Source organism: Corylus avellana, chromosome ca3 (genome assembly GCF_901000735.1).
Source record: "Corylus avellana chromosome ca3, CavTom2PMs-1.0".
NCBI lineage: Eukaryota > Viridiplantae > Streptophyta > Magnoliopsida > Fagales > Betulaceae > Corylus > Corylus avellana.
The window spans coordinates 38309925-38337233 of record NC_081543.1 but is presented as its reverse complement, the minus strand read 5'-3'; the positions used below and the strand labels follow the sequence as shown (position 1 = coordinate 38337233).

At 35.8% G+C, this 27309-nt stretch overlaps 5 protein-coding genes across 10 annotated transcripts; 3 read left to right on the top strand and 2 right to left on the bottom strand.

Annotated features, from left to right (window-relative positions):
• Positions 1-1327: 1327 nt before the first annotated feature.
• Positions 1328-6142, top strand: LOC132174753 (zinc finger CCCH domain-containing protein 18-like). Of its 6 annotated transcripts, XM_059586415.1 has the most exons (9): positions 1328-1510; positions 1617-1680; positions 2671-3592; positions 3691-3858; positions 3966-4145; positions 4525-4604; positions 4845-5015; positions 5144-5273; positions 5603-6142. In XM_059586415.1, the coding sequence occupies exons 3-9, from the start codon at positions 2682-2684 to the stop codon at positions 5673-5675; spliced, it is 1713 nt and encodes a 570-aa protein (XP_059442398.1). In that variant the 5' UTR covers positions 1328-1510; positions 1617-1680; positions 2671-2681; the 3' UTR covers positions 5676-6142. The 6 variants fall into 6 exon arrangements, with proteins under 6 accessions (XP_059442398.1, XP_059442402.1, XP_059442400.1 ...); XM_059586419.1 differs by lacking the exon at positions 1617-1680 and having other exon boundaries at positions 4528-4604; positions 5153-5273; XM_059586417.1 differs by lacking the exon at positions 1617-1680 and having other exon boundaries at positions 4528-4604.
• Positions 6143-8423: 2281 nt separating this feature from the next.
• LOC132176565 (transcription termination factor MTERF9, chloroplastic) lies at positions 8424-12015 on the bottom strand. The gene is made up of 4 exons (XM_059588812.1): positions 11636-12015; positions 10455-10697; positions 9667-10359; positions 8424-9406 (listed from the first exon to the last, which is right to left on the bottom strand). Exons 1-4 carry the CDS (start codon positions 11933-11935, stop codon positions 9089-9091), a joined length of 1554 nt encoding a protein of 517 aa, XP_059444795.1. The 5' UTR covers positions 11936-12015; the 3' UTR covers positions 8424-9088.
• Positions 12016-13444: 1429 nt separating this feature from the next.
• Positions 13445-15148, top strand: LOC132176262 (uncharacterized). Its single transcript, XM_059588418.1, has 5 exons — positions 13445-13721; positions 13817-13866; positions 14001-14082; positions 14271-14312; positions 15002-15148. The coding sequence occupies exons 1-5, from the start codon at positions 13481-13483 to the stop codon at positions 15121-15123; spliced, it is 537 nt and encodes a 178-aa protein (XP_059444401.1). The 5' UTR covers positions 13445-13480; the 3' UTR covers positions 15124-15148.
• Positions 15149-19332: 4184 nt separating this feature from the next.
• On the top strand, positions 19333-23165 carry LOC132173625 (scarecrow-like protein 21). The gene is made up of 2 exons (XM_059585163.1): positions 19333-19583; positions 21173-23165. Exon 2 carries the CDS (start codon positions 21372-21374, stop codon positions 23016-23018), a length of 1647 nt encoding a protein of 548 aa, XP_059441146.1. The 5' UTR covers positions 19333-19583; positions 21173-21371; the 3' UTR covers positions 23019-23165.
• A 97-nt stretch (positions 23166-23262) lies between these two features.
• LOC132173626 (uncharacterized) lies at positions 23263-25884 on the bottom strand. Its single transcript, XM_059585164.1, has 2 exons — positions 25585-25884; positions 23263-24039 (listed from the first exon to the last, which is right to left on the bottom strand). The coding sequence occupies exons 1-2, from the start codon at positions 25775-25777 to the stop codon at positions 23441-23443; spliced, it is 792 nt and encodes a 263-aa protein (XP_059441147.1). The 5' UTR covers positions 25778-25884; the 3' UTR covers positions 23263-23440.
• Positions 25885-27309: the final 1425 nt, after the last annotated feature.

Below are 27309 nucleotides of genomic sequence, written 5' to 3'. Positions count from 1 at the left end.
ACTATTGCTCTCCTCTCACCAAGAAAGTAAAGGCCAAGTCAAAGAACCTACCACTGACCATCTTTTATTAGAAGGGTGACAGTATATTTTCCATTTCAAGTGTAATAAAAAATGTCGGTTTTATGAACAACATTTAATGTTATAAATAAAGTCATAGGTGTTTGTTCCTTTACACCCAACCTAAATATATAACCACTCACTGTTTCTTTCCTAGAGCAAAATAGCCATATGGAGGAATCAACGTAATACAAGTAGCCACATAGACGGATTTAGGGGGGGGATTGGCAATGGCCCTGGCCCCCCCCAAATTGCAAGAAAAAAAAATTTAAGACAAAAAAATAATAATAATAATTTAAGGTATTTTTTGTCAATTGGTATTTCTCTAAAATTTTTTTGGCCCTAGATCCCCAAATTTAAAGCTGGCTCCATTTTTTAGTAGGTCATATGATTTTGGTTCATAAATCAAGTTTGTGTCGTATCGTGTTGAAATTTGAATATATAACTATAAATGTCGATACAAATATGACCCAAATCATGATTCGAGCAAAACAGGACCCACATACAATGTCATGTAATGATGCTAGTGCACCTCAATCATCAAGGTAGTGTCTCTCAGACTCTCACACATAGTATGAAATAAATATAAAGAAAGTTGCATGTTCGAGTGCAATAAAGCTGTGCATATACTCGAAAAATTAGTAGTAGGATATAAGAGTGATAAAGTTTGGATACACCTCAGATGTACGTACCCTTCATATGGTCCCCATGCAGCACCCTTGAGATAAGAGATTTGAGCCAATCTCGAGGAACATCCAACGGGGCAGATCATAGGGGGACCAATCCTTGAAAGACAAAAGAAAATCCACGTTTGTGCCACTCAAGAGGATACACTTTGCCGACATGTGTGGTCGGAGTTCCAAATTTAGCACATTGGAATTTCCGAATTATTATTATTTTATTCCCTTTTATTTATTTATTTTTTAATTTTATAAAATTTAAACTTCAAGGTGGTTGTTGTGCTTCTAGCAAGGATATAAATGTAATTACGAATTGGCGCAGTCCATGCAGTTATAATCACTTTCGAAAATTCAGCAAAAAATATAGCCTTAATTATCTGGGATTGAGATATCTAGCTGTAAATTTAAAAATAATTAATTAATTTATTATTATTATTATTTTTTTCAAATCTTTTAATCTACAGAGGCACTGGAATTGTGTTGTAAGTTTTTACAAAAAAGTAAATTCACTTTAAAAAAAAAAAAAAAAAAAGGGTCTGATTATTTAGTATATAATTTCTTTGCTCTCTTTAAATGCATCATTTCTTTTCTGTCAGTTTGCGTTTGGAGATAACCATGATGTCATTTTTTTCTGGATAATGAAGGCATGAGCGAGTTGTAGAGAGAGAGAGAGAGAGACAGAGTGTTTGAACATGGTAGTTGAAGAAGTTCCTTCCTGTTGGTCATTTGGAGTTAAGACTGCTTTCCACACTGCATGAGAGTACATAGATTTGGTGGGTGTGTTGCATCTGTAGTTTTTGTTCCTATTTCTTAGTCAATCTTTGTGCAGTGTCATTTTCTGTTCGTGGGTTTGCTTGAATGAGAGTTATGTTCTTGCAGAGTGTTGCTCAAGATTTGCTTGAAATATGTCGTTGTTGGATATGGATTTCCAGCCAAATGACCGGCAAGATGTGCTTTTTGTTTGTTTTCTTTTCCAACTTTATTCTCACGATAATTATTCTACTTTTGGATATACTTGGACTGAGAAAAAACTGGTTTTTTTTAATTTTATTTTTATTTTTTGAGTTTGGAAAACTTCTTCAACTCTTAGAAAATTTTAACTTTTAAACAAACACTTGTGACTTAAGGAGTGGTTCTATTGCAGGGGTGGCCTAGTTGTGTGTGTTGATTCTGTGTCTTCCATTGACCGGCAAGTTGTGCTTTTTTTGTTTTGTTTTAATTCAATTGATATTCCCCTTTTCAATCTGTTTTGATTTTTCTTTTCGACATGGAAAAGATGTTTTGTGTTTATGTATGGCTTAATGGGTTGTATTCGATTTGTTTGGAAAGAAAAGTTGTTTTTTTGAACATGTGATTTTAACGGCGACATGTTCTTTCGATTTTCTTTTTCCAGATTTGGGAGAAATTTCTATTTCTGGGTCTCATGGCTATGGCAATAATCATTCTTCATTTCTTTTAATAGATTTCCTTATATAGTTTGGAGTAGACAGGAATGACGGGAAAAGCATTAGACTTTGCAGCGATTTATTTTCTTTGCGTGTCAGTGTGTCATGTATTCTGGATTCGTTGGAATAGGGCTGTCTTCTTGAAGCTTCTGACAGGATATGATGTTCTGTTTTGTTGAATCTATTTATAGGCATGTTTGTAAATGGTATACCAGATCTGCAACTTTTTCTTTGACAGGAGGGCCTAGATTCTGTACTGCTGACCTATTTCTCTTTTCCTCTTTCTATGCTCTAGTAAAACAAATATAATAGGAGTTTTTCTCTCCGGATGAACAGTTCTTTTGGTAGTATTTTTTCATTTATGGTGTTCTGCTACTGGTGATTAAGATACCACAATAGGTGTAATATGATTTTTTTTTTTTTTTCAGTGAATTAAATTTGATGGGCAGTGGTAACTCAATATTCAAACTCTTTGTGTTCATTTGCAGTGTGTAGATAAATGATGGATTTTTCGGAGTATACAAGAATTGTGTTCAACAAAATCAAGAAATTAGAACCAGAGAATGCTACAAAGATTATAGGGTATCTTCTTTTACAAGACCGTGGGGATCAAGAAATTGTTAGGTTGGCTTTAGGTCCGGACCAATTGATTCATGAAGTGATTTTCAAAGCCAAAGCTGAACTACAACAGTTGGCTACTAAGTCAGCACCATCTCCTATCTCACCGCTGATGAACCCAGTTTTCAATCCTTTCTCAAATGTTTCTTCTAGGCCTTTTTCATCAGCAACAACAGCCTTTGGGGTTACACCTCCCTATTGGGATCCTCAGCTAGCTAGCAAGCATAGTTCTGATTTCATTCCATCCGTTTGCTCGGATTCTATTGCGGAACTCCAAAACCAGACTCAGTTATTGGGTCTAGAGGATCCAATAGAGGCTGGAAATTCTGGACTTTCAGGATTTTCGAATGAGTACTTTTACCCTGATGCAACAATAGGCAACTTCAGTGCTAGAGCAAGTAGACGGTTTTCGATTCTTCCCGAGTTGCCGCGAAAGACTTGTCACTATTTCAACAAGGGGTTTTGCAAGCATGGAAGTAGCTGTAGGTACTACCATGGGCAAGTCTTGCCTGAGAGCTTCTCTCAGATGTATGGAGATGATGCCATTAATGAAGATCAATTTTTCTCACCCCGGTCTCTTGACAAGCTAGAGATGGAAATCGTTGAGATTTTGAAATCAAGAAGGGGGAATCCTGTTTCAATTGCTTCTCTGCCTATGATATATTATGAGAACTTTGGAAAAGTTCTTCAGGCCGAAGGGTACCTCACTGAGAGCCAGAGACATGGCAAAGCTGGTTATAGTTTGACAAAGCTTCTTGCTCGATTGAAAAATAGTATTCGGCTGATTGACAGGTGACATGCAACTTTACCTCTTCAATGGGGTTTCCCATTTAGTAATATATAATCGTCTGATATACAAGTATATAACTGGTGCATTTTATGATTTACAGGCCTCATGGTCAGCATGCAGTAATTTTGGCTGAAGATGCTGCAAAATACATGGATAATCGGAATGAGAAAAGCGATCCTGGTCCAATTGTCAGTGGCTCACGACAGATATATTTAACATTTCCAGCCGAAAGTACTTTCACTGAAGAGGATGTCTCCAACTACTTCAAGTAATTATATCTTGAAACTCTTATTAGTAGAAAGTTGCATGCTTCTTTGTATGTAATTGATTTTGTAGTGTCAAGAGTTTTCATATTGTGCTGTGTCTTGTTTATAGCTCCTTCGGCCCGGTTGAAGATGTGAGGATTCCCTGCCAACAGAAACGAATGTTTGGGTTTGTAACCTTTGTTAGTGCAGACACGGTGAAAGTGATTTTGGCAAAAGGAAATCCACATTTTGTTTGCGGGGCTCGTGTTCTTGTGAAACCTTACAGGGAGAAATCAAAGCTCAACGAAAGGTGAATTTGCTGTTTATTTATTTATCTAACTGTCAAAAATCTTTCTGTAGATGTTGGAGTATGATAAGTAGACCGATTTGCATATTCTGAAAAAAAAAAAAAAATGTCCGAGCTCTAAATTGTTGCATAGATTCTTCAATGGAATGCTTTTATAGACAATTCTTTTTAGCCTATTAATTTCTTACAATGTTCAATACCTAATTTGAGTTAGTTTAGGGTGTATATTCAAAATTTGCTTTATTTTCATAACATCATGTATTGGTGAAACTATCATCTATTTTAGTTTTTCATTGATAGAAAGGATTTTATCATCTAAAGTTTCAATATCGAGACGACTCTCTTATTGGCGACTCTCTTTCATGCGGATTTTATTTTCCAGCAGGAAATACCCAGACAGAATTGAGCCTCAAATGTACTATTCTCCCCACTATGCTGACATGGATTCTGAGCTTCATGCAAGTGAGTAGGATCTGTTTATTTCACTTGTTCATTCATAAAAACGTCTACTTCTTTTAGTTAACTGTCTAGATGTATGTAGATATAGCACTTGCATGTATGGGAATTTTTACTGCATTAATGCTTATTGTATATTATCTTTGTTAATTTGCCCTTTCTTTTCATTCAATTGCTCTCTCGCGTGTAAAAAATCAATCTTGTTTATAGAGCCTTTATGCTGCCTGACATATGATTCTTTTTAAGTGGCAAGAGGATGTGAGACCTCCAGGTTGCTGAGGAAGCAGCTTATGGAAGAGCAAGAACAAGCCCTTGAACTTGAGAGGAGGCACCTTGCAGAGCTGCAGTTAGCACGGAAACTTCCAGCCAGTCCGCCCTATTTTGGCTACTCCTCGGATGGGTTTAAAGTTTCTCATGGTACGTTGTTTATCCATTTGTTTGCTTCTCTGTCTAGTATTTTGATTTTCATAATTTTTTTTGCTTGTTCTTCTTGCTAAAATTTTCTCCCTTATGGCGCCGTTTATTGTTCTCATCTTAAATCATAGCTCCTGCAGATCCTTTCGAATTCCCATCGGCGGAACGATTCAATTATCTGTTGGATGTTCTGAACAGCGGCTCCGCTAGTGATGATAGTAAACTGAGGCATACGGATGCCTCCCGCACTGACCCGGAGAGGTATAAATAATGCAGAACCGTACTTTTATTTCCCTCCTCTGATCCTTATCGATGATTACTGCTTTGGTTGTTTTTTATCTTAAAACCGATATTTAGGGCTTAGATGTTACATTTCTACTAAATCTTTGTGTTGCTATTTTCGAATTTAAAATTTAACACCCTTCATCTCTGCTGCATCACCTCCTGCCTCTGAAGCTTTACTGGCTCTTGGCTCTGATTCACTACGTCTTATGTTACAGGACATAAAACTGCTAAGCATTGTTGTTGCTGTTGTTATGATGTTTTTGTTTTTCTGATTGGGGTTTTTTGTTTTGTTTTGTTTTGTCCAGCAATCAAGCTCTAAATCTCCCCGAGAGCCCATTTGCATCTGCAATAGCTAGCGGCATTTCAACGGTCATATAGATTCAGCAACAAACAGAAGATTATAGAGATATAGTACTGGTTCAAAGGCAACATCTTTGGTTTGATACATAACAGCCCTTTTCCCCCATTTTCTCCTTTCTCGATTGTTCGGCTATCAAGGAAAGTTTCCTGCAAGTATATATTGGCTAACAAAGAAACCATGGAAGAATTTCCTCCCCATTACTTGGGTTGAAGTAAAAAGAAGAATATGATACACAGAAGTACATGTAAGAAGGTTCTACAGTTTCTTAATCTTTAATCACAGAAAGAAGGCAAGAGGTTTGGATCTTTAGCAGAGGATGTAATTATAGTCTTTAGTGGAAGAAAGGAACCTGAAATGTATGCAGTGTTCAAAGAGTTTGAAATATGTTTAGAATCTCAACGACACTGATAATAGATGAAATATCTTCAACAAAAGGTTTAGCAGCAGCAGCTTATACCAGTTTATCTAGTGTTTTTAGCTAGTATATCATTTTTCTTTTTAGATAGAATAAAGATTTACCATCTTTTATCTCCAAATTTATATGGTTTTCATATCTGCAGGTGGATTTGGTTTTTATCTTTGCATTATAACCCTTCTTTGGATCATTTTCTACATTTGTTTATGCTTGTCTCTCTATGTATGGTTTTATGACTTTTATCCATTGTCCCCAATACTACAATCATATCCTTGCCGGGAATATGATTCTTTGTATTTCACTGAGATAATTTATTTCGTGATCAAAATTTTATTTTGTTGTATTTAATTATATATATAGTTCTCCGTCATTTAAATGACCTGACAATATATTCATTATATAGCAACATATACACATTACAGCTTGAGGAAGGCACTAAGACTTGGAACATATTTTGAATTGTGTTTGAAAAATATAATTTTAAAATAAAAAAATAATAATTTTTGGCAATTTTTTGACTTTTTGGACCATTGGAAGCGATTTTAATTTAATTTTATCGAATATGTATTTTTTTTTTTTTTTCAAACAGACTTTTTTAGTGTTAAACGGACTTTTAGGCTTTTTAAACACATCCAAACGTGCCCTTAACAAACTTGAATGTTTGTGGGCTTAGAAAATCAAAATATGTCAATCACTAAATAAATAAATTTGGTTGTAGCCGATTTGGTAGTGCCACGTGGGTTGCTATGTCAGTTTGTAAGTCCTCCACGTGTGTTTGTTACCTCAATCATTAAACAATTAAAATCGGTCGTTACAGACGTAATGGTGGGGGCTATGCAGTAAAAATTGTGATGTGCCAAGCATTTTTCATGATTTTCTGAAAGGATACCACCACCCATTGATGGGTCCCTTTGCATAATATCTCCCCAGCCAATCTGTATCCGATTGGATGACTTGCTTTTCGGGGACACTGCAAAAAATGGCCGCAAGTTTCGGGAAATAATGGCTTGTGAGTTGTGAGGGAGCAGGTGTGAGAGAGACTTGCCAACCAATTGGATCAACCTGAAGTAGAAGACTGAACACCAAATAAAGCAAATATGTTTGATCAAATACAGTAATTGTTATTATCATCCCCTTTGTGGGGGAGCAAAAGAAACTGAATTCTACAGGCTTTCAACTACCATTGACCCTTATTTGCACTCATATTTTCCATATTGTTTCTTTTCCTTCCTCTTAAGGGGACACAATTCCAACAATATAAGATAAATGATTAAAAGAAAATGGCCCTATAATCTCATCTTCCAAAAAAGGTTCACAAAGTTACTTAACATGTCAACTGATAATGAAAAGTAGGGTTGGTAATTTTTGACACCGACTTGTTAATCCAACACGAAATTAGCAGAGGTTAGAGTCGAGAGATATGACCAGTTTAATTAAATGGGTTAGGTTAAAATGACGTATATAGTTTTATACTTATGCATCAACATGACCTGAACCTGACATATGAACATGAATTGTCACTCTGAACAAATAAGGAGAGAATGTGATTTTGCATGAACTGTGAAGACTGTCATTTATAAATAAAATCAAATCTAGTTGAAACCAAGATACCTATGTGAAGAAAATCACAATCAAATAGAAAACTAAGTAAATAGCGGAAATAAAATAGAATAGAGACAAAAGATTTTAAGTGATTCGGTTTATGACTACTGCTTGATGATTTTATACTACAAATGGTCTCTATTGATAGAGATGTGGATATAATACAAAATGGTATGATTGATAAAATCAAATCAGTATATTTAATTCTGATTGATTTTATCAATTACAATCAATGCTAATATATTCTTATAATATCTCAATATATTCTAACACTAGGATTATGAATATTGATTTAGTTCAGGAACACTATTTAGACATCACCGCTCCTGAGTCCTGCCCTGTGGAGAACCTATAGACTGTTGAGTATCGACCATCACCGGCAAGAAGTAAATAGAATATGAGAATCCTCACACCAATCATGTGTTATACGCCATTTTTGTAAATTCAAAAGATAAAAAAGAACTTCCCAAGAAGACAAATTTCTACTTTTGGACTGAGATTGCTTAACTCAACTTCCCTGTGATCCGTGAACTCAAAATGGACCCCAAGTGTGAAAATCATAGGCGATGGCTTTTTTTATTGAAAGTTCATTTGTGAACAAATAGTGCATTAAACCAGTTTTCTACTGATAGCAGATGAAATGAATGGTGAATCTAAATCAGCCATGGCAATCAAGCATATATTGGGGCACATACTGGCAGTGGCAGCCAGGCAATGGAAGCAGGTATAACATAAACATGAGGCAATGTGAAATAAATTTCTATTTTGCATATCTCGTGAAATAATCACTCCCATATCGAGGTCCGTGCAGGTAACAAAAGCACATCTTGTTCGGCATCATAGAATAACATATTAAATTACTGCTTCAATGAAAAAAAGAAAGAAAGAAAAAAGGTGTACCAGCTAATGGAAAAAGAAAAGTATTATCCCACTCCAAAATTGAAGAGCGTTTAATGGCAAAAAGGCATAAACGCAAAATGTTGCAATCTATTAATATAAACCTTTTACAGTGAGAAACTTCATACATGGGAACTATCCATGGCAGATCCAAACTCCAGCATATATCCACTCTGTCCCTTGTAAACTGCATTCTCCTATAAGCAAATTCTCTTTCCATTTACTTTAGTGTTCAAGGATTAACAACTTACCTTAAGGTAGACTTTACCAGAACTTTGCGAATAACCCTCATCAGCTGAAAAGTGTTGCGTCGACTTTGTACGCAACTAGACCAGATTCGCACAGATTACAGCACTTATACCATGTCATGAAACCAACAGTATAGCATTTGCTTACTAGAGGCTTATAAAGATCAAATGTGCAGAGCATCAACCAAAAAACTCAGTAACATTTAATTAAGAGACAGCTCCTCAATTACTTGTATCATAAGCCTAAGACACGCTTGAGGGCAGCGTGTTATCCTTTCTTTCCATATTTCTTTGCAAACTCCTTGAGTAGTAGTGTCTGCCGAAACGCCAAATATTTATCTAAACTGGTTCCAGCCCACTGCTGACAAAAGCACTCGTCGGTCGGAACCAGTGAACTAAGAGGAAACGGCCCCTTTGGAGCTTTTTTTAGGGAAACCAAGAACCTATGGCGAGGACGAATTCTCTGATCCAAAGATAAACTTAAGTACATAGGATATTTTGTCAAGGAATGAACCTCATTATTAAGTTCATTGATCAAGTACGTGTACTTAGGCTTTAGATTCTCCTCCAATGACAAAGATAAAACCTGCAAGCATTGTCAACGCTTACAAATGTAAATGGAATCCATTGCATAACCACAGCAGATTTAATTGAACAACATATGAATCAATCTTTATAGCAGGAAAAAGTATAAATTTATGACTAGTAAACTCATAAAGTGGAGATAAACATGGAAAGTGTAAACTGCTTTTTGCAGAACATAAACACTTGTGATTCATATCAGAAAAGAAAAAAAATGAAGGAATTTGGCAAAATTTAATTATGCAAACAAGGAAGCAAATTGACCTGTGTAAGGCTGGTTAAAACTTTCAAGATGTCAGAATTATGCATCCCAATACCCCTCAGGAAATTGATCCTAGGCAGTAATCCATCATCGATACTGTAATGTAGGAGCTGAGGATGTTTTCTCACCATCTTAACTACACTATCTCTTGGTGCTCCCAATTCCTTTGACAGAAAAATATAACGAGTATTCCATGATATGTCGATGCGCTGAACCAGTATTTGGGGGCTAAGCTGTATGACTTTACCTAAATCTTTTTCCTTAATGCCGACCTCCTCAACCAAGTATCTAACTGTAGGTTTCAATGAATTCTCAACGCTATAAGAAAACAGGGAAGGAGCAGCTGAAATTATCTGCCCCACTCTGGAACTTGGAATACCCAAACCCATCAAGAAAGCAACATGGGATTTCAAGTTGTTCTCCACCGTATACTCTAAAATCTGTGGCTGCCTCAAAAGTATTCTTCTCACGTCTGTTTCTTTGACCCCAACACTCAGCAAGTATTCCAACCTTTCTTGTGCAGAACATACATTGATTTGAAGGGAAGGCATGTGCCTCTCATACATTTGAATAAAATGTGATTCCTTAAGGCCAAACGTGCTCAAGTAATCAAGAAGGGGGAGCCACTTTAGATCCAAATCTATTTCTTCAAATAGCCGAGGATATTTTTTCTCCATGGCTTTCCTTGTCACCAGCTGCAATCAAAGAAAAAATATATAATGCTCCTCTGCCCTGTCACATTACAGTTCATAGTGAAAGTTGATAGCTTATCATGTTAATGCACACTCACCTTTCCTCTGCCATTCATATCTAAGGATCTGACTTTCTCCATTTTACTCGTCCCTAGAATGTTCTTGCCATTTTTCACATCCACTTGGTCTTCGTCAACTTTGAGGCTTTCTCCAAACTTGGATGATCTGATGCCCCAGCCTTTTTCTGGTTGTCTCTGCTCACCTTTTCTTGTTTTATGTCTGTTCTGGGACTTAAATCTCTTTCCATTAACATCAAACTCAGAAGTTTCTGCAAAGTCATCCTGCAGATGCATCCCATAGTGGTATTGGAACTTGTTAGAACAAAGAAAACAGAGTAGCATATGTCATACCAACTTATGCATCTGCATGCATTTAACACCTACTAATACACAAGCTCGCAAGTAGTGCTCGCTAATCAACGACGCTGATTATGTATGTACTACATATACATGGTTCAGAATATATGTACATGTTGGCCTCTCTACCTATACATGTTATAACATGGTATCAGAGTCGAGTTTGTTGGTTCTTGACTCCACATACCCTAGGCCCAGTTCTCTTTATAGACCCGTTTGTCTTGGTTTCAGTTTTTGTTGAAGCTAGATGTGAGAAAGGCCGCTAACGAATTCCAAATCAGTTGGCTGTGTACATTAGGCCTCTCCATCTACTAGTTATCCTCTAATGACATACAACAACAATACTTATCCATAATTGAGAATACAGCCAATAGCTAAAATGGGGGTCATGTCATCAATAGAGATAATTATAAAAGCTCAAGCAAACCAATCTTAACAAGAACATAATAGAGATAAATATACACAAAACCTTTTGCATATTCATTTATGAGCCCCAAAATATGCCAACCTCCTCTGAGTTGAGTCTAATACAAACCAACTGGCTTAATTAACTTAGCTCTAATTGCCGATTTTCATAGCAGTTGAACCAGTCCCAGTACCCACAAATTAACATACAAAGCATATATTTACTTTGGTTCCATTTCCATTAGCATAAAAATTCAAATTTGTACTTCAACAGACTTGACATTTCAGGACTTCCGAGAAGAAAAAGAACAAAAGCTGAAAGACCCATTTCGAATAATTTGATCAGCAAGTGAAATTTCACATTCATAACCCAGAACCACGCACAAAGCACATTCCTTTTAGCCTTTCAAAATAAAAAATGAAAACATTCCCAAACTAGTCGGCCCAAGGTAGCTCACATTGGGCGAAGACCCATCATCCTCCACCTCGTCATCATCATCCTCTTCGTCCTCTTCATCAGCTTCCTCGTCATCGCTATCAAAGGGCGAGAGCGCCTGGCCGTACCGCGACCTCCGGTTGGGCTTGAGAATCTTATGGTTGGAGTGCGTCGATAGCACCACGAACCTCTGAGAGTGGGAATGTGAGGCCAAATTTGATAGAGGTTGTACGGTCAAGTGCGACCCATAGACACCCAAAGAAGAAGAAGAAGAAGAGTGAGGGATCCTATTGAGAGGGTAGAGAGAGAACAAAACTGCCATTTTTAGAGAGAGAAAGAATATACCCAAAAACCCTGACCAGAAAAGTATCTTCTTCACAGGTTTGGTCTTATCTTCTTAGTTCTTGCTGCTTGCTGGTAATTAATCATTAATGGGGATTAATCCAATTATTATGAGTTCTTCAGGGACAAGTGGACGTTGATTTTGTTATTATCGTTGGCTGAGAAAGAGAAAGGCTTGAAAACTTACATCTATTTTATATTGTTAAGGCTTTAATCAATTTTTTTTTTCAATGATTAGTTGGATTCCACATAAATATTGTGAGATAATTATAAAATAAAAATATAATTTTAACATTACTCAATCATATCAGTCTTCGAGCAACTACTCACTTTTCTAGTTTAGCACAAATCTTTTATGGGAATGAAAGTTACATGTCATTCTCAATTATAAATTATATTTTTATCTCATAATACTCACAGTCATGATAAACTTTTAAATTTTTTATGTTTTAACAAGAACTTATCCAAATAATGGTTGAAACTGTCACGTTAGTATTATGAGATAATTATATGATAAAAATATAATTTACAGCATTATTTTTATTGGTTTGCGTTGGTTGAAGAAGGGTTTTTTTTTTTTTTTTTTTCATGGATTGATCTAAATAGGCTATTAGATCAACTCTCCCTCTCGTTTTCCATTGGACCTTCATAATTGGTACTCTCCTTTTGATTATAGAGTTCCCCAAATCCAGGTGTGATGTTCACCAAGCTTATTTCTCTCAGCCAACATTAATGGCAGTTCACTGCCCATTCAAACCACCATCTAATTGGCCTTAACAAATTAGATATTTTTTGCTATTTTAACTAACAATGTACATCCGACTCAGTAAAATGACTAAAGATTTGTTGAGCTGCTACAGTACTCAACAAATTTGATAAGCACTGTAACTCAACAAATCTTTATTTATATTAATAATAAAAATAATTTTGTTCTCTCTATTCTTTATGAATAGGAAAAGTAGATAAAAAATATATATATTTTAAATAGAAAAGTGAAAGTAACTAGCTAAAACGTTGAGCCAGATGTAGGTGATTTAAAAAAATGGATAACTAAAATAAAAAAATGTATTTTTTAACTAAATATTTATTGAGTTGGATGTGAGTGCTCAGGTGAATCTAATTAATCGTTGCCCATCTTCAATAATTTTTAGGTTTTTTTAACATTGTATTAGTTGTTATAGGTGAATCCATTTAATGTCAGAAAACTTATTCCATATGGCTGAATCCACTCACTACTCTTGACCAAAATATCAAAATCAATGGTGGTCATTAATAATTGATTAAATTGTGTTGAGCTATTTCCTTGCTCAAGAAAAAAAATAATAATAAAAAAACCCATGATTTTCCCAAGAGACACGTTTGGTTTGTTTACCAAAACAATGCGTTAATTGTGATCCACACGAGTCATTATGTGGCTTGGCGCGAACCCGGACCAAACAAAGCCGACGTGGCCCAATTTAAACGGTCCAGGCCATGAGGCCCCCAATGGTTCAGCTTCTCAGCTAGCATTCTCTGCTCTTCAGCCATGGAGGCTTTACTCCCATCACTTTCTTCATCACTACCACTCACACTTCCACCTTCAAAAAACACCCTCTTCAGAACCAAATCCATAACATCTACTGTCAATCTTATTTCTCATAAAAGATGCACCATTTTCAATGCAAACCGAAGATCAGTGGCCAGGATTGCGGCGATTAACGATGTTTCCGCCGCAACAAGTCCGGCCGGGGTCGAGGTCACTTGGCAAATAGTTGTCGGCGTTATAGGTACCGATTTTTGTTAGAATATTAATTAAATAATTACTCATATATATATATTTTTTTAATTAAATGTTGTGTTAAAAAAAAATTGATTTGTGCAGCTGGGGTTACACCTTTTGTGGTGGCAGGGATAGAGTTCAGCAAAAGAATTGTAAGCAGATAATGGTTAGGCCAAGACGATGTTGATAAAAAGAATTTGGAAATTTGTTTTGAGATGTAATTTGAATATATTGCTATTATTTTCTCTTAATTACTTTTGGGTTTGATTTTTATGTTATGTGGCAGATGGCACAGAAAAGGTGTGAGGTTTGTGGAGGGTCAGGGCTTGTTCTGAGAGACAAATACTATTTTCGATGCCCTGGATGTGGTATGATTCTATTTTTAGCTGCTTTGTAGAGTGTACATGTTTTGTTCATTTCGCACCGATTGATGTGACGTGTTTACTTAAAACACACCGTATGAATTATTGTAAAATGGGTGTGATAAATGAATGGAAGAGTAGCGTTACTCTTTGTTTAAACAAGCATTTTTTCCTAAATCCATCTTCTTTGGCAGGTGGGTTTCTGCCATGGCAGTCCTGGAAACGATTCTTTTCAGGTTAAATTCCCTATAGTTTTTTGTCAATAATATTATTTCTCCGACCACTTAAGCCTATGAATTTGGGTCTAATTATGTTATATCAACCACATAAATTTGTTGTTTCTATTCGATGTGGATTTTCCATCAATGTTGTTGGATGTAGCGTGGATGTATAATCTGTATATTTCCTTGTATTGTATAACTTAGTACAGTTTCGGATGTAATATGTTAAATCATTACTAATCTCAAAAGTTTAAGTTGACAAAAAAAAAAAAAAAAAAAGGATTGATGCATAACTACAATGAAGAACTGTTAGAATACTTGTGTTTTGTCATATGTTCCCATGAAATTGTGCCGTTTATAGTACACCCATCATGCTAAGAAGCAGTTTAAGTGCACCCTGCCTGCCCCAAGATCAAATCCTTACTGCACAAAAGAAATCCCAATTTTGTCTTCAACAGTAATAAACACAAACTGCAGATTGTCTATTTATTTATTTATTTTTTTTTATCATAAACAGTAAAATTATTTGTCTGGTGTTAAGAAGTAGACCAAGAATATAAGAAAATGAATAGATTTGGCATCAAATGATGTGTTAATATGCTATGAGCCTTTGATTTGGGCTTTCCTATGATGACAATATAATAGATGAAAAGACCCAACTAAAACACTTGATTGATAACTTGTTATAATCTTTACTTTTACAGCAATTCTTACAGCAATTAAAACACTTGAAAAGACTCAACTAAAACACTGGGCATATGCCTTTGTGGTCCAATTTGATCACATGAGCATGGCAGCTGCATCCAGTGCAATCATCATTTTTTAGGGGAATGCTAGCCGTTGGTTTAAGATGGGAGGAGATGAACCTTATCTGGTATGTCAATCAAGAAAGTGATGGGCTAGCTGCAGCAGAGTTTCTATTTCTTTCCCACTATATATGCAAGAATGACTACTAGTTTTCTCATTCTTTTCTTATGCGATTTAGCGAACAGGTAAAGAGAAAAAGGGAGAGAAAACAAACACGTAGGATTTATGTGATTCGACAGCGTACTTTTGTCCATAGGAGCAAGCGACTAATTTCGCAATGTTAAAAAACAAAAAAGGTTATAACTCATATATATTGTTTCTAGTTAAAACCCTAACATGACACATTAAAATTTCCAATACAGCCTTACCGTAAAGCGGAGGGCTCTCCTTTGGTGGCACCCCCTAACCTTCCTCGTACAAAATACGAGCTACCATATCTAACACTTTTCTCCTCTTATATTTGCCTACTCCATCTCATCATCGGGCCAAAGAGGTTTATTTTGTTGTCAAGTATTATGTATTTTTCATTCTGTATAATTTATGCCAATTTATTCATTTTTATAGAAGAAGTGAAAAGTTTTAATTAAGTTTTTTGTCATAACCCACCTCGTATATTGACTTAAGAGTTTATTCCAATCCTTGGATTCATTTATTAGTGTAATATTATGGAGCTTTCACTATCACTATTGCTCATTGTCTTTCCAAGTAAATGGTCAGAATATACTTATGTCACTCCTTATGTCAAGTTACCCCTAATCAACATTCTCAAATTCAGCTTCTGAGTGACTTTAATTTATTAGTTGGATGCTTGACTTTGTGCAAATTCATTGGTATTAGCAACCTTTTTCTTCTAGAAATCTATGCAGATTGAATACCTTTAAAGTCTTCAACATGATTATCTTTGAATATCGTTTTCCACAAAAACTTCAAAAGGGAACAATTTCTTTAAATGAGATTTGCAAAGCCGTCTGCAGTAAAGATGTCAAATGTCCTATTCGGCTATTCGTCGTGACACTGCAGAAAGGTTTGACTATTGTATGCTAAATGCCACGTTCGTTTTGGTTAAAAGTGACTTCTCCCAAATTCCTGTTGACTTATTGAAGCCTGCTCTTAGCTAAGAATGTTGAAGCAGTCCTTCAATGTCATCAGCTCAGAGGGCCACCGATTTGGCTTTCAGATTTCACGACCAGGCAATTACTTTGTATGAGTATACATATGTTCGAAGTTTTCGGATTAAGTGGTGTCTCGATATGCTATATTATGATTTCCCTCGAAAACTCTCTAAGATGTCAATCTCCTTGACAAGTATCGTATAAGAGTCGTTTGTGGTGTGTGATATGAAGGAGTAGTTGAGGGCTGCTAGCGACGACAAGGTCCCTGACCGACCCCCACACCAAATGTCTTCCCCTCTCAAAAAAGAAAAGAAACAAACACAGAAAAAAAAAAAAAAAAAACAACAGGACAATTAATTTTATGTTTATCCTGATTGAACTCAATTCTTAATACAAAAAGTATGTTCACGTTGGTATAATAAATATGGTTAAGGCCCACTTATTAATTAACCTCATTATGGAAAGTAATCATATGGCTACAAACCTGTCACATGGCATATAATTAAGAACATTTTTCGAGAAGAATATATCTCATATTAAAAGATCCACCGCCCTCGATTAGGTATTATGCTCTCTTCCAAATTCTTTTTTTTCATTCAATTTTCTTTTAAATATTATGGTAACTCTTTGGTCTTTCCGACCTCCTTGCTTTGAATATTTTTAGTATAATTGTAATTGTTAGAACAGAGAAACTTCAGCCCCTCCTCCAAACACCTACATATATAATACATATGCTAATAAATACAAAATATTGCAACTGCATGACGTGATGGTGATGAGAAAAATCTCATATTTACAATCTTGTATATGAAAAAGAAGAGTCTACACTCTACAGATATGAAACAAAAGGAGTTCAAAGTACCCATTTTCCACCCTCAGACAATTGTCTTTTGCAAAAGGCTTCAAATGTTTCTGCAAAGTTGAAAGACACGTATGTTTATCATACATACTACACGAGCATTTGTGGGACGACTTTTGCTTGGAGTTGGTGGGATGAAGACAAAAGAAGAAGAAGAGGAAGAAGAAAAATGAGATTATTTTTTCTTCTTTCTTTTTGTGGGAATCCCAAGGCCAACCATGGGAATGCATGGAAGTCACACACACCATGATACCTTTTGGTTTTCTTTATATATGGTAGTCCCTTTTGCTCAACAGGTCTGTCTATTTGAACTTTTTTTTTTTTGTAACATGTCTATTTGAACTTTATATTCTGTTTGATTTAGACAAATTTTTCATTAAATTTACTACACAAAGTCCACTGCATCCAAATCAAAAACTCAAAATTTAATTATTTAATTATTTTTTTTTCCTTTTTTTTTTAATAAAAAGAAAATTTAAGGGTAATTTTGTCTTTTTCGAGATTTTAACGGAAAAAATCGACGGAGAGGTTGAAATTGATTGCAATTGAAAATTCAAAAGTCCAAATTAAAAGATTTCAAAGCTCGAGAGTATGTCAAATCACATGATAATTTAGAGATTTAAAGTAAAGTTTTCCCATTATTTAATTTATATTTTAACACCCATATCAAACAAACATGCATGTATTACTAATAAACCTTTAAGTTCAAACTTAACAGAAGTCAAAACAAAGACAAATGAATTTGATGATCCAACCAAAACTGAAACAAAGACAAATAGGTTTGATACATAGCGTCCATGAACAAACAAATTAAGCTCCGATAATATATTAAAGCATCAAACAAAAAACTTAAGCTAATAGAGAAATCCAATAATTACACATATTCATACTTTGACACGATTTATTCATATTTTAGTTAAATATTTTATATGCTGAGCTTTGCTTGCTAAACGAGAGTTCGAACTTACACGTAAAAAAAAGAATATTAAAAATTAATTTGTTTTTATAAACTTAAACTTCAAAGATAACTTGTGATAAGCTTTTAATCTGAGTGAAAGGACAAATTTGAAATATATTCAAACTTGAATAAGTTGAGATGATTTCAGTGCCAAGTGTTTGAATTGGAGCTTCCCAAAAGGAGTATGAAGATGAGGTGGGTCTTGCTTCAATAATGATAATGTAGACAAGTTTTTTGGTAGCCTACTTGCACACATCTTTACAAAATCATATTTACGAGGTATCATTGTCAATTACTGGATGGATTGGAGTGGACTGAGATATTTTGAGGCACTACAACTGTTGCCTTTACTGCTCCTTATTAAAAGACAAATACTATTTTGTAATCGATACTATATGACTTTTATATAATAGAAATGATGTAACAGTAAAAATTAATTTTTGATTTTTTTTTTTTCAAGTTTTTGTTGATCTAAAGATGATTTTTACTGCTTAATCTCAATTGTATGATACTTTTTATTAAAATGTTAATTAAATTCCAGCTTTTTGTTGCTTTTTCTTGATTTTTATTTTTTATCTTATAGAAAGTATTTTATCCTTAAAAAGGGGTATTACAACTCAAATAGCATACCGAGAAAATAGTGTAGAAATTGAAACATGACAAAATATATTGCTAAAAAGATAATAGTTAGAGGAGAGTAAATATAGTTTTTTCGATAGTAGAGAGATATGGGTGTCAATTCGTGTTTGCATATTGAATTTGGGTTATGTCGATGCATAAGTATAACAAAATTATATAAGTTAATTCTCATCAAACCCATTTAATTAAACGAGTCAGATTTTTTAATTCTAACCAATTAATGGGTTTGTGTCAGATTTGCAAGTTGTACAAAAAAATTATTATTCTTAAATGCAGCGTATTAAGTTTGAGTCATAATCAATCATAATTTTAAGACTACATAAATTAATCATAATTCTATTTATTTAATTAAACAGATTATACTATTCAATTTTAGTTCGTTAATTTTATATTAAATTCATATCAAATTTATAAATCGTCTCAAACATGGTGGATCATAGTCAAAGAGAGTAGAAATACAAAAAGGTAACGAAATGGAAAAAGTTAAAGGATATATAAAAAAAAAAAAAAAAAAAAAAAAGTATCGTAGAATGTTCGGTAGACATAAAACCGTGTGGACCAACGTCCCACGTTGGGGCTTTTTACTTTAATACTTCTTCCTATCCAAATTCAAAAAGATCAATCATACAAGATGGGGATCGTATTAGTATTACTGTAGTTTGCCAACGACAGAAAAAGTGAAAAAGTTGACGAGGTGGATGACGCCATAAGAATGTCTTGTAGCTCAATGTCAATGGCAGCCATGTAAATCCTGAAGATTATGAGGTTATTCCTTAATCAAGCTTTACCATAAATGGCAGAAAGTTTCTTAGGGTAGAGCAGTAGGGGGCCTTTCTACACACACTAGGATTCTTGTTTGGACTTTGAAGCTAAAAGAAAGAACACGAAGCCTGAGCATCGTAACATCGAAGGTATGCCAAAAACCCATCAAGTAGTTGTTGAAGTTAACATGTTCTTTAATTTCCTTGTTTTGGGATTTTCAGTCTGACTTTTGGTCTTTAATTAGTATAATTCTTCTTCTCTTTTAGGTAGACATGTTTTTTCTATGCTTCATGTGTCATTTTGGATGTGTGGATGATGCAGGTGTTGGTATGTTTAGAATGAAATAAATTTGTTTTGGTGATGAAGTTGTGGTGCTGTCTGTGTCTTTGAGCTAAATTTCAGCTCAAAAGTTTATATTTTTTGAGGTAATATGTTGTTTGTGAAAATGGGTTGGATGCAAATTTGTGAAAGATGGAATCTTTTTGCTTTGGCATATGAAAGAGGGTACCCCCATTTGGTTTGAAATCCAGAAGCTCTGCTCTTCTTCTTCTTCTTCTTCTTCTTCTATATATATATATATATATATATATATATATATATATATATATATTCTCTTCGGATAGAGCTTTGTTATAGCTTTAGATTTAGAAGTGGAATGAATGCGTGTCTTCTTTCTCTCTCTCTCTCTGTTTATGTTTCCCAACTTTAACCAGTTTGAATGTGTTCTTGTTCGTGGTATGTTTTAAATGATGGATTTTGAGGTTATTCAAGGTTTAGATGCTTGGAATTTTCCTCTCTGTGATTTTTCTACGACCTTGTGGATCTAATACCAGATTTATATGATTTGAGATGCTATAGATGGTGTTGGAAGACTCTGTGTGTGTGTGTGTTTTTCCGCAGTACATGCTATAAAGCTAGGATTTAGATCTAGAAATTGCTTGATTGTTGTGGAAGCACTATTTGATGCCTGTACCCCAGGTCTTATGTTTTCATAAATTTCTTCTGGAGTCACAAGGGAAGCTAGGCAGAGTTTTTAATTAATATTGATTAGCCTTTTTGTTTGAAACTAGGTTCACTTTATGACAGAAGTGTCCTTTGCATGAATTACAAGTGGCATACATGCAGGGATTGCAACATCATCTAGGGTTGTGCTCTGGCATCATTGATGGTTGCCATCATCTGTCAGATACTTTCTTACAAAGTTGAACCTACTTTTGTCAGCTAACTTTCTTTTTGGTAAAGGTTTTGATTATTTTCACACCGAGGATATAATAGAATGGATTACTTGATCATGTGCCCTGTATACTGTTGAAAATCTCCTTGATCTTGAAAGGAACCGTTTAGCACTCAGATGGCATAAACTAAAATGTTGTAAAGTTGTCTATAAGATAAAGTGTCCTTTCTTTTTGGTTATGTTATAGCTAGTCACTGCATGTGAAAAGACAGTTATACCGGTAGTTATGGAATTAATCTACTCAAAGATCGTTATTATGGGAAGATTCTGTTGTTCAATCTTAAGGTCTGTGATTTGGAGCTAAGTATTTGAGCTCTCTAGAAACTTATCCAATCTAACCTAGCTGCAGGCATTCATGTCAATGTTTAGAACCTTCATAACTTCATTTGTTGCTAATAGGATCACATTTCTACAGCATTTACATACTTCATGTCACCATGATCTACAAAGTATTTCTTCCTTCAATCATATTATCTCTAAGTATGTTGCTACCCTTGTCTGCAGAATAATTTTGTTTGATATTTCGTATATGCTGAAATTTGGAAACGATGATAAAGCTGCATAATTTGAAGTAAGCAAGCTTTGCAATTCAAGAAGAGAGAAAGAGAGCTGCCAGTTAAGTTTGAGAACATTTGTGGCAGAAAAGTTTCCAGCAATTGCTTTGGGCCACCAACTACCCAATAAAAGAATTGGCTATTTTTCAATGCAACCATCTCAGAAACAAAGAATTTCACATGGGATGCACAGGTTCTCTGACCAGCCAGTGCAAGAGTCATTGTCCTATTGCTTGCCCCCCATCCAGAATTTTGACCCCAACTCTTTCTCTGACGATAGCAGCCATGGAACCCACCCTTCGGCCCTGACTTTTGAGCAGTATTGTACCCTCGAGTCATCCTCGGGGACAAGTGGTTACTTTGTTCACAATTCCCCATCTACTGTCAGTGTCTCACCTAACGGAAGCCCAGTTTCACAACCAGATTCTCAGTCATTCCCAATAGACCCACATCAATCCCCTGACAATACATGCAGCTCACCGGTCAGTGGATCTTGCTTAACAGATGATGTTGATGACCTGAGGCACAAGATAAGGGAACTAGAAACTGCTATGTTGGGAACTGATTTAGATATTCTTGACGTATACTCTATCACAAACCTTGTTGGACCTAACAAAAACCAAATTCCATCAGAAGCAGAGAAGTGGAAACAATTGATGGAAATGATCTCCAGAGGGGACTTGAAAGATGTGCTTTGTGCTTGTGCGAAAGCAATAGCAGATAATGATATGTTCACAGCTGAATGGTTGATGTCGGAGTTACGTCAGATGGTGTCAGTTTCTGGTGAGCCAGTCCAACGTTTAGGAGCTTACATGCTGGAAGGGCTTGTTGCAAGGTTGGCCTCTTCAGGAAGTTCTATCTATAAAGCCCTTAGATGCAAAGAGCCTGCCAGCGCTGAGCTTCTCTCATACATGCACTTACTCTATGAAGTCTGCCCATACTTCAAGTTTGGGTATATGTCTGCAAATGGGGCTATTGCTGAAGCCATGAAAGATGAAAGTCAAGTCCATATAATTGATTTTCAGATTGCACAGGGCAGCCAGTGGGTGACCCTAATCCAGGGTCTTGCTGCAAGGCCTGGAGGGCCTCCACGGATTCGTATCACTGGCATAGATGATTCCACATCAGCTTATGCCCGGGGAGGGGGACTTGATATTGTTGGGAAGAGGTTATCAAGGCTTGCCGAGTCATTTAAGGTACCCTTCGAGTTCAACCCTGCTGAAATTTCTGGCACTGATGTTCAACTTGAAGACCTTGGAGTTCGACCTGGCGAAGCCATTGCAGTGAATTTTGCCTTCACATTGCACCACGTGCCGGATGAAAGCGTGGGCAGTCAGAATCATCGTGACAGGCTGTTGAGGTTGGTTAAGAGCTTGTCTCCGAAGGTGGTCACTCTTGTTGAGCAAGAATCCAATACCAACACTGCTCCATTCTTCAATCGTTTCCTTGAAACACTAGACTATTATATGGCTATTTTTGAATCTATTGATGTGACTCTGCCAAGGGAGCACAGAGAGCGGATCAACGTTGAGCAGCACTGCCTGGCTCGAGATATTGTTAACATAATAGCTTGTGAGGGGGTTGAAAGAGTGGAACGCCATGAGCTTCTTGGAAAATGGAAATCCCGGTTTATGATGGCTGGGTTTACGCCTTATCCATTAAGCTCCCTAGTGAATGCTACGATCAAGACCCTGCTGGAGAAGTACTGTGAGAAGTATACACTTGAAGAGAGAGATGGAGCACTCTATTTGGGCTGGTTAAACCGAGTTTTGGTTGCCTCCTGTGCATGGAGGTGAAACCTTACACTGACTGATGCCTGTTTCCAGGTCTTTTGGTAACAACCCGAGGTAGAAACTTATTGTAGTAATAAATAATAACTTGAAGTTTAATATCACTACATCTTTCTTTTTGTATCATCTAGCAATAAATGAGTTTTTATCCCATGTCTTGTTCTTTAGCTCAGATTACAAACCTAAATTTCATTTTGAACATCAATCATTGAATGCTATAAGAGGTGTCTGGGTTCTAAGGTTGAAGGGTACTAATGGTATCAGTTGTGTTTATCAGATGCATTGCCACTTGAATAATTTTACAGCAAAGTGTTACATTAATGGCATTTTATTCAATTCCATGCTATATAAATCTCTCTTTTTATGTGATCAAAATATGAGCTTGGTTATCATTACTTGATGTGAAAAGATATACATAAAGATCCAGATCAATCAAATACTATAACGAAACAGGGAAGTACAGCATTAGGACTTAGCACTACCAAGCGTTCTAAGTTGGAAAACTGTGAACTCCCAACTGAATCAAAATCTTGATATCCCCCATCCACCATATTAACTGTGCTCCCAGCAATTGTCCTGCAAACAATGGCAGCCCTTTTTACTTTCTCCTCCCCTGTAGTGACAATCATGTTCTCAATCAAGTCCTCACTGCTTGTGCTCAATTGAACCCCGTTTCTTCTGGTGTAATATGTGTCAAAGTTAGATTGAATTATTCTGCAGACTCCACAAGTGGGATTTTTACAGAGTTCAGAGACTCTATTGGACTTTCCTCTACAACAGACTATTGTAGTGCCATAGAATCGAAGCAGCTCGTTCCCATCTACTGTGCTTCTTGGATGTCTTTTGTATTGCTCGTAGGCTTTCTTCTTCACCTTTTCTCTATATTTTTCAAACGTTTCAACATTTTCTGCAGAGTTCTTCACCTTCAGGACAGTTTTGATCTTTCTTAATGGCTTTGAGGGGTTCATTGACGCTCTTTGAAAGATCATCTCAACAATGTTTCTTGATGGGTCTCCAGTGTTGAGCCCTGTTTGAAAATGGCAAGGGAAGGTATAACAAAACTGTAAAATCATAGATAGCAAGCGGCAAAGGGAAACACAAGGAAGAATAAATTATGTTACTGAATTTTGTACATGTTTGAGATGTTATTGATTGCTGATCGATTCCAGGAGGTTGTTTTAGTTAGCATAGTCTGTTCTTCTGTGAGCTATTTCCGGTTGAACGAATCATTGGAGTTCCTCCTGTGCAAAAATAAACAGTGGAGATTGCCTTCAATGAAAAAATAACTGAACTTCTCATCCAATCTTGCAACCTCTACTGTTTATTTTTTGCACAAGAAATCTCTAGTAATTTTTTTCACTAGAGGCATGCCAATGATCTCAATACTAAGAGTCCATTTTGCTCTGCGATTCCGCAGGCTAAAAGTACGCTTTTAAACAAAATGGTAAAAAGTGTCTCGTTTGGGAGTATTTTTTATTAAAAATGGTGATTTAAAAATGATATTTTCAGGGTGTTTTTAAAATGCACGTGCTTAACCACATTTGAACTAAATTTTCTACAGCAAGCTTCACTGAATTGCAATATTTTGTCAAAATAATGCATAAGGAATTTAGCAAAAGAAAAAACATATGTTAGGTTTTTGTGTATTGGCAAATTCAGTGTCAAAACATGGGATCTGGATTGTACATTTGTAGGTTTTGCTTTCATGTTTAGTAATTAGTACTATCTCATACAAGTTCCAAAAAGGTTGGATTGATTGAAGTGTGCATCATGTTCCCATAAAAAAACCTAAGAGTTTCGATCGTACGATCAATCAAATTGATGCGATATTTGAAATCCTAATGTTAGATCAATCGAACTTTATCTTCGATTGATCGAAGTTGATGCAATCAATTTTAATTGTTAATGTAATGAGTGCTAAGTCTCACATTGACTAAATACTAGGTAAAATTGGGGTTTATTAATAAATTCTAAAAAGTTTCAAATTGACTAATTCTTTTAGAGTAATAGTGCAGATGTGAACAACTACTCAAGTTTTTTATCTTATTTCTGTAATGTTTTCTCACAATGTGCCATTACTAGGTGAACCTCTGGTTTCTGATATTCATAAATTGGACTCCTAATTTGAATACCTGCTGCATCCCCCTTTAGTAGCAGGAAGTTGAGAGTTGCTTCAGAATTTTCTTTTTGGGTCTTAAGTATTATATTGCACTGTAATCTTAACTAGTTTTTTATACTATCATGGGACAGACTGTAAAGATTGAAAGCCTTAAAGCTGATATAGTGTAAAGGCGTGGTCACACCATGACATTGGTGGTCCCCCCTCCATGGATGGTGGAAGTTATCAGGCTGAGGAGATGCATCCCTTCATAAAAGAAACAACCCTTCACAGGTTGCAACTCTTCATGAAGGAAAGCCTATAAATAGGCTATGGGGGGCGGCCGGCGGTGGTTTTTCATCCAATTTTTTTTGTCATTCTCAGTCTGTTTTCCTCCCAGATTTCCACCCTAAACCATCCATTAAGAAATATTCAAAAATCCTGAAAAAGCATAACGGGAAAGCAAACACATACCACAAAGCAATGTTCGTGTGTAGCTCTGCCTGAAAATCATCTCCCGGAGTGGAGTTGCAGAGCTATGAACAACAAGCTCACAATCCAGGTTACCCTTTTTAGCACTGTAGCTCCTTCCGGGCCAGCTAACCACATCAGTCACCTTACTTGCACATTGAACGTTCTTCTTCAGGAAGACCCACATATCATGCATCTCTTTCTTCCTCTCCCACTTTCTAGGAACCACTGCCTGCAGAAGGGATGTTTTTTTCTTTCATTGATTTACTTCATTTGGAACTTTGAAGGCCAAGGGTGGATCTGGAAAGCTCTAGGTCCAGTGGATATTTGGTCCACTACGTGGGTGCATGGTCTTAAAGCAGGCGAAGACAAGGGTGAATTAAGGATTTTTGGACTCAACCAACAGTGCATTTAATGGCCAAATTGTAAGTACGTGAACCACCCAAAAAACACCACAAAGCGACAAGTACTAACGATTTTGCTACAAGTTGAAGGGAACGAAAAGAAACAGAGAATCCAAACATCAAAGAACTCAGAATTTTACAACCATATGATTCATGGGACTGCATTCTTGTTTGTTCTAGACAGATGAGTAATATTATTTAGTAGATTATTACATAATTACCAAACAATTAAAATGACGTGATAGTAAAAATCAATATATATATATATATATATATATATATATATATATATAAATTCAAGAGTTTATTTTCACTGGATTGGATTGGAAATTTGGATGGTTTTTGTCATCTGCAATGTTTTGAAATGGGTACAGATTTGCTTACCCAGTTGTTGCTTCACATGCACCACACATATGCTGTGGATGCTGTCTTACCAAATCGCCAATTATGGTTTGTTTGTCCTTGTCCCCCAACAAACAGAAGCATTAATGCACAATTGATATTATCCTGATTCTGCTTCTATAACGGTAACCTTAGTCTAGCATTATTCGCATGTGGATCTCTCCAGTCCAAATTGATCGGAGGGGAGCCGGTTCTTATTAAATTAGGAGCAAAATTGTCTAAAATATATTTTTTTTGGATAATTCTGCCCCTACGCTAAAGAGAACCGGTTTCCGAATGGACCGGAGAGGATCCCAGTCCAGCATATTCTCAAAGTCAGTCTTCCCAAAACGCCAATGGATTGAGATCCGGTGCAGCACTACCAGATGCAATACAATTTTTCTCAACCATTCATTTAAAATGAATGGTCTAGATTGTAACAAAAAAATAAATAATAAATAAAATAAGCATTGCAGTGGACCTCACGAATTATGATTTGTTTGTCCTTGTACCCCAACAAAAAGAAGCATTAATGCACAATTGATATTTGCCTGATTTTGCTTATAGAGAAATGCTATAATGCAATAAAAAGATAATTTTTTACCCATAAAAGTTCTAGATAGCAAGAGGTCATAGGCCCCCATTCGTAGTTGCTATGACCCCGGCTACCCACTGATGAGCCCATGGCCTTTTGCCACCTAGGACTTTTATTGGCCAAAAATGATATTTTTATTGCACTATAGCTTATCTCATGCCACCTAAGACTTTTATGAGCCAACAATAGTATTTTTATTACACTATAACATATCTCATAAATAACAGTATCGATAGCCTAGTATATTATTAAAGTCGGTCTAAAATAGAATTTTTTTTCTTAGGGTATTTTATCATATAAATTTGGACAGAAATTTCTTCCAAACCGGTATGGAAGAAATATCCTCCA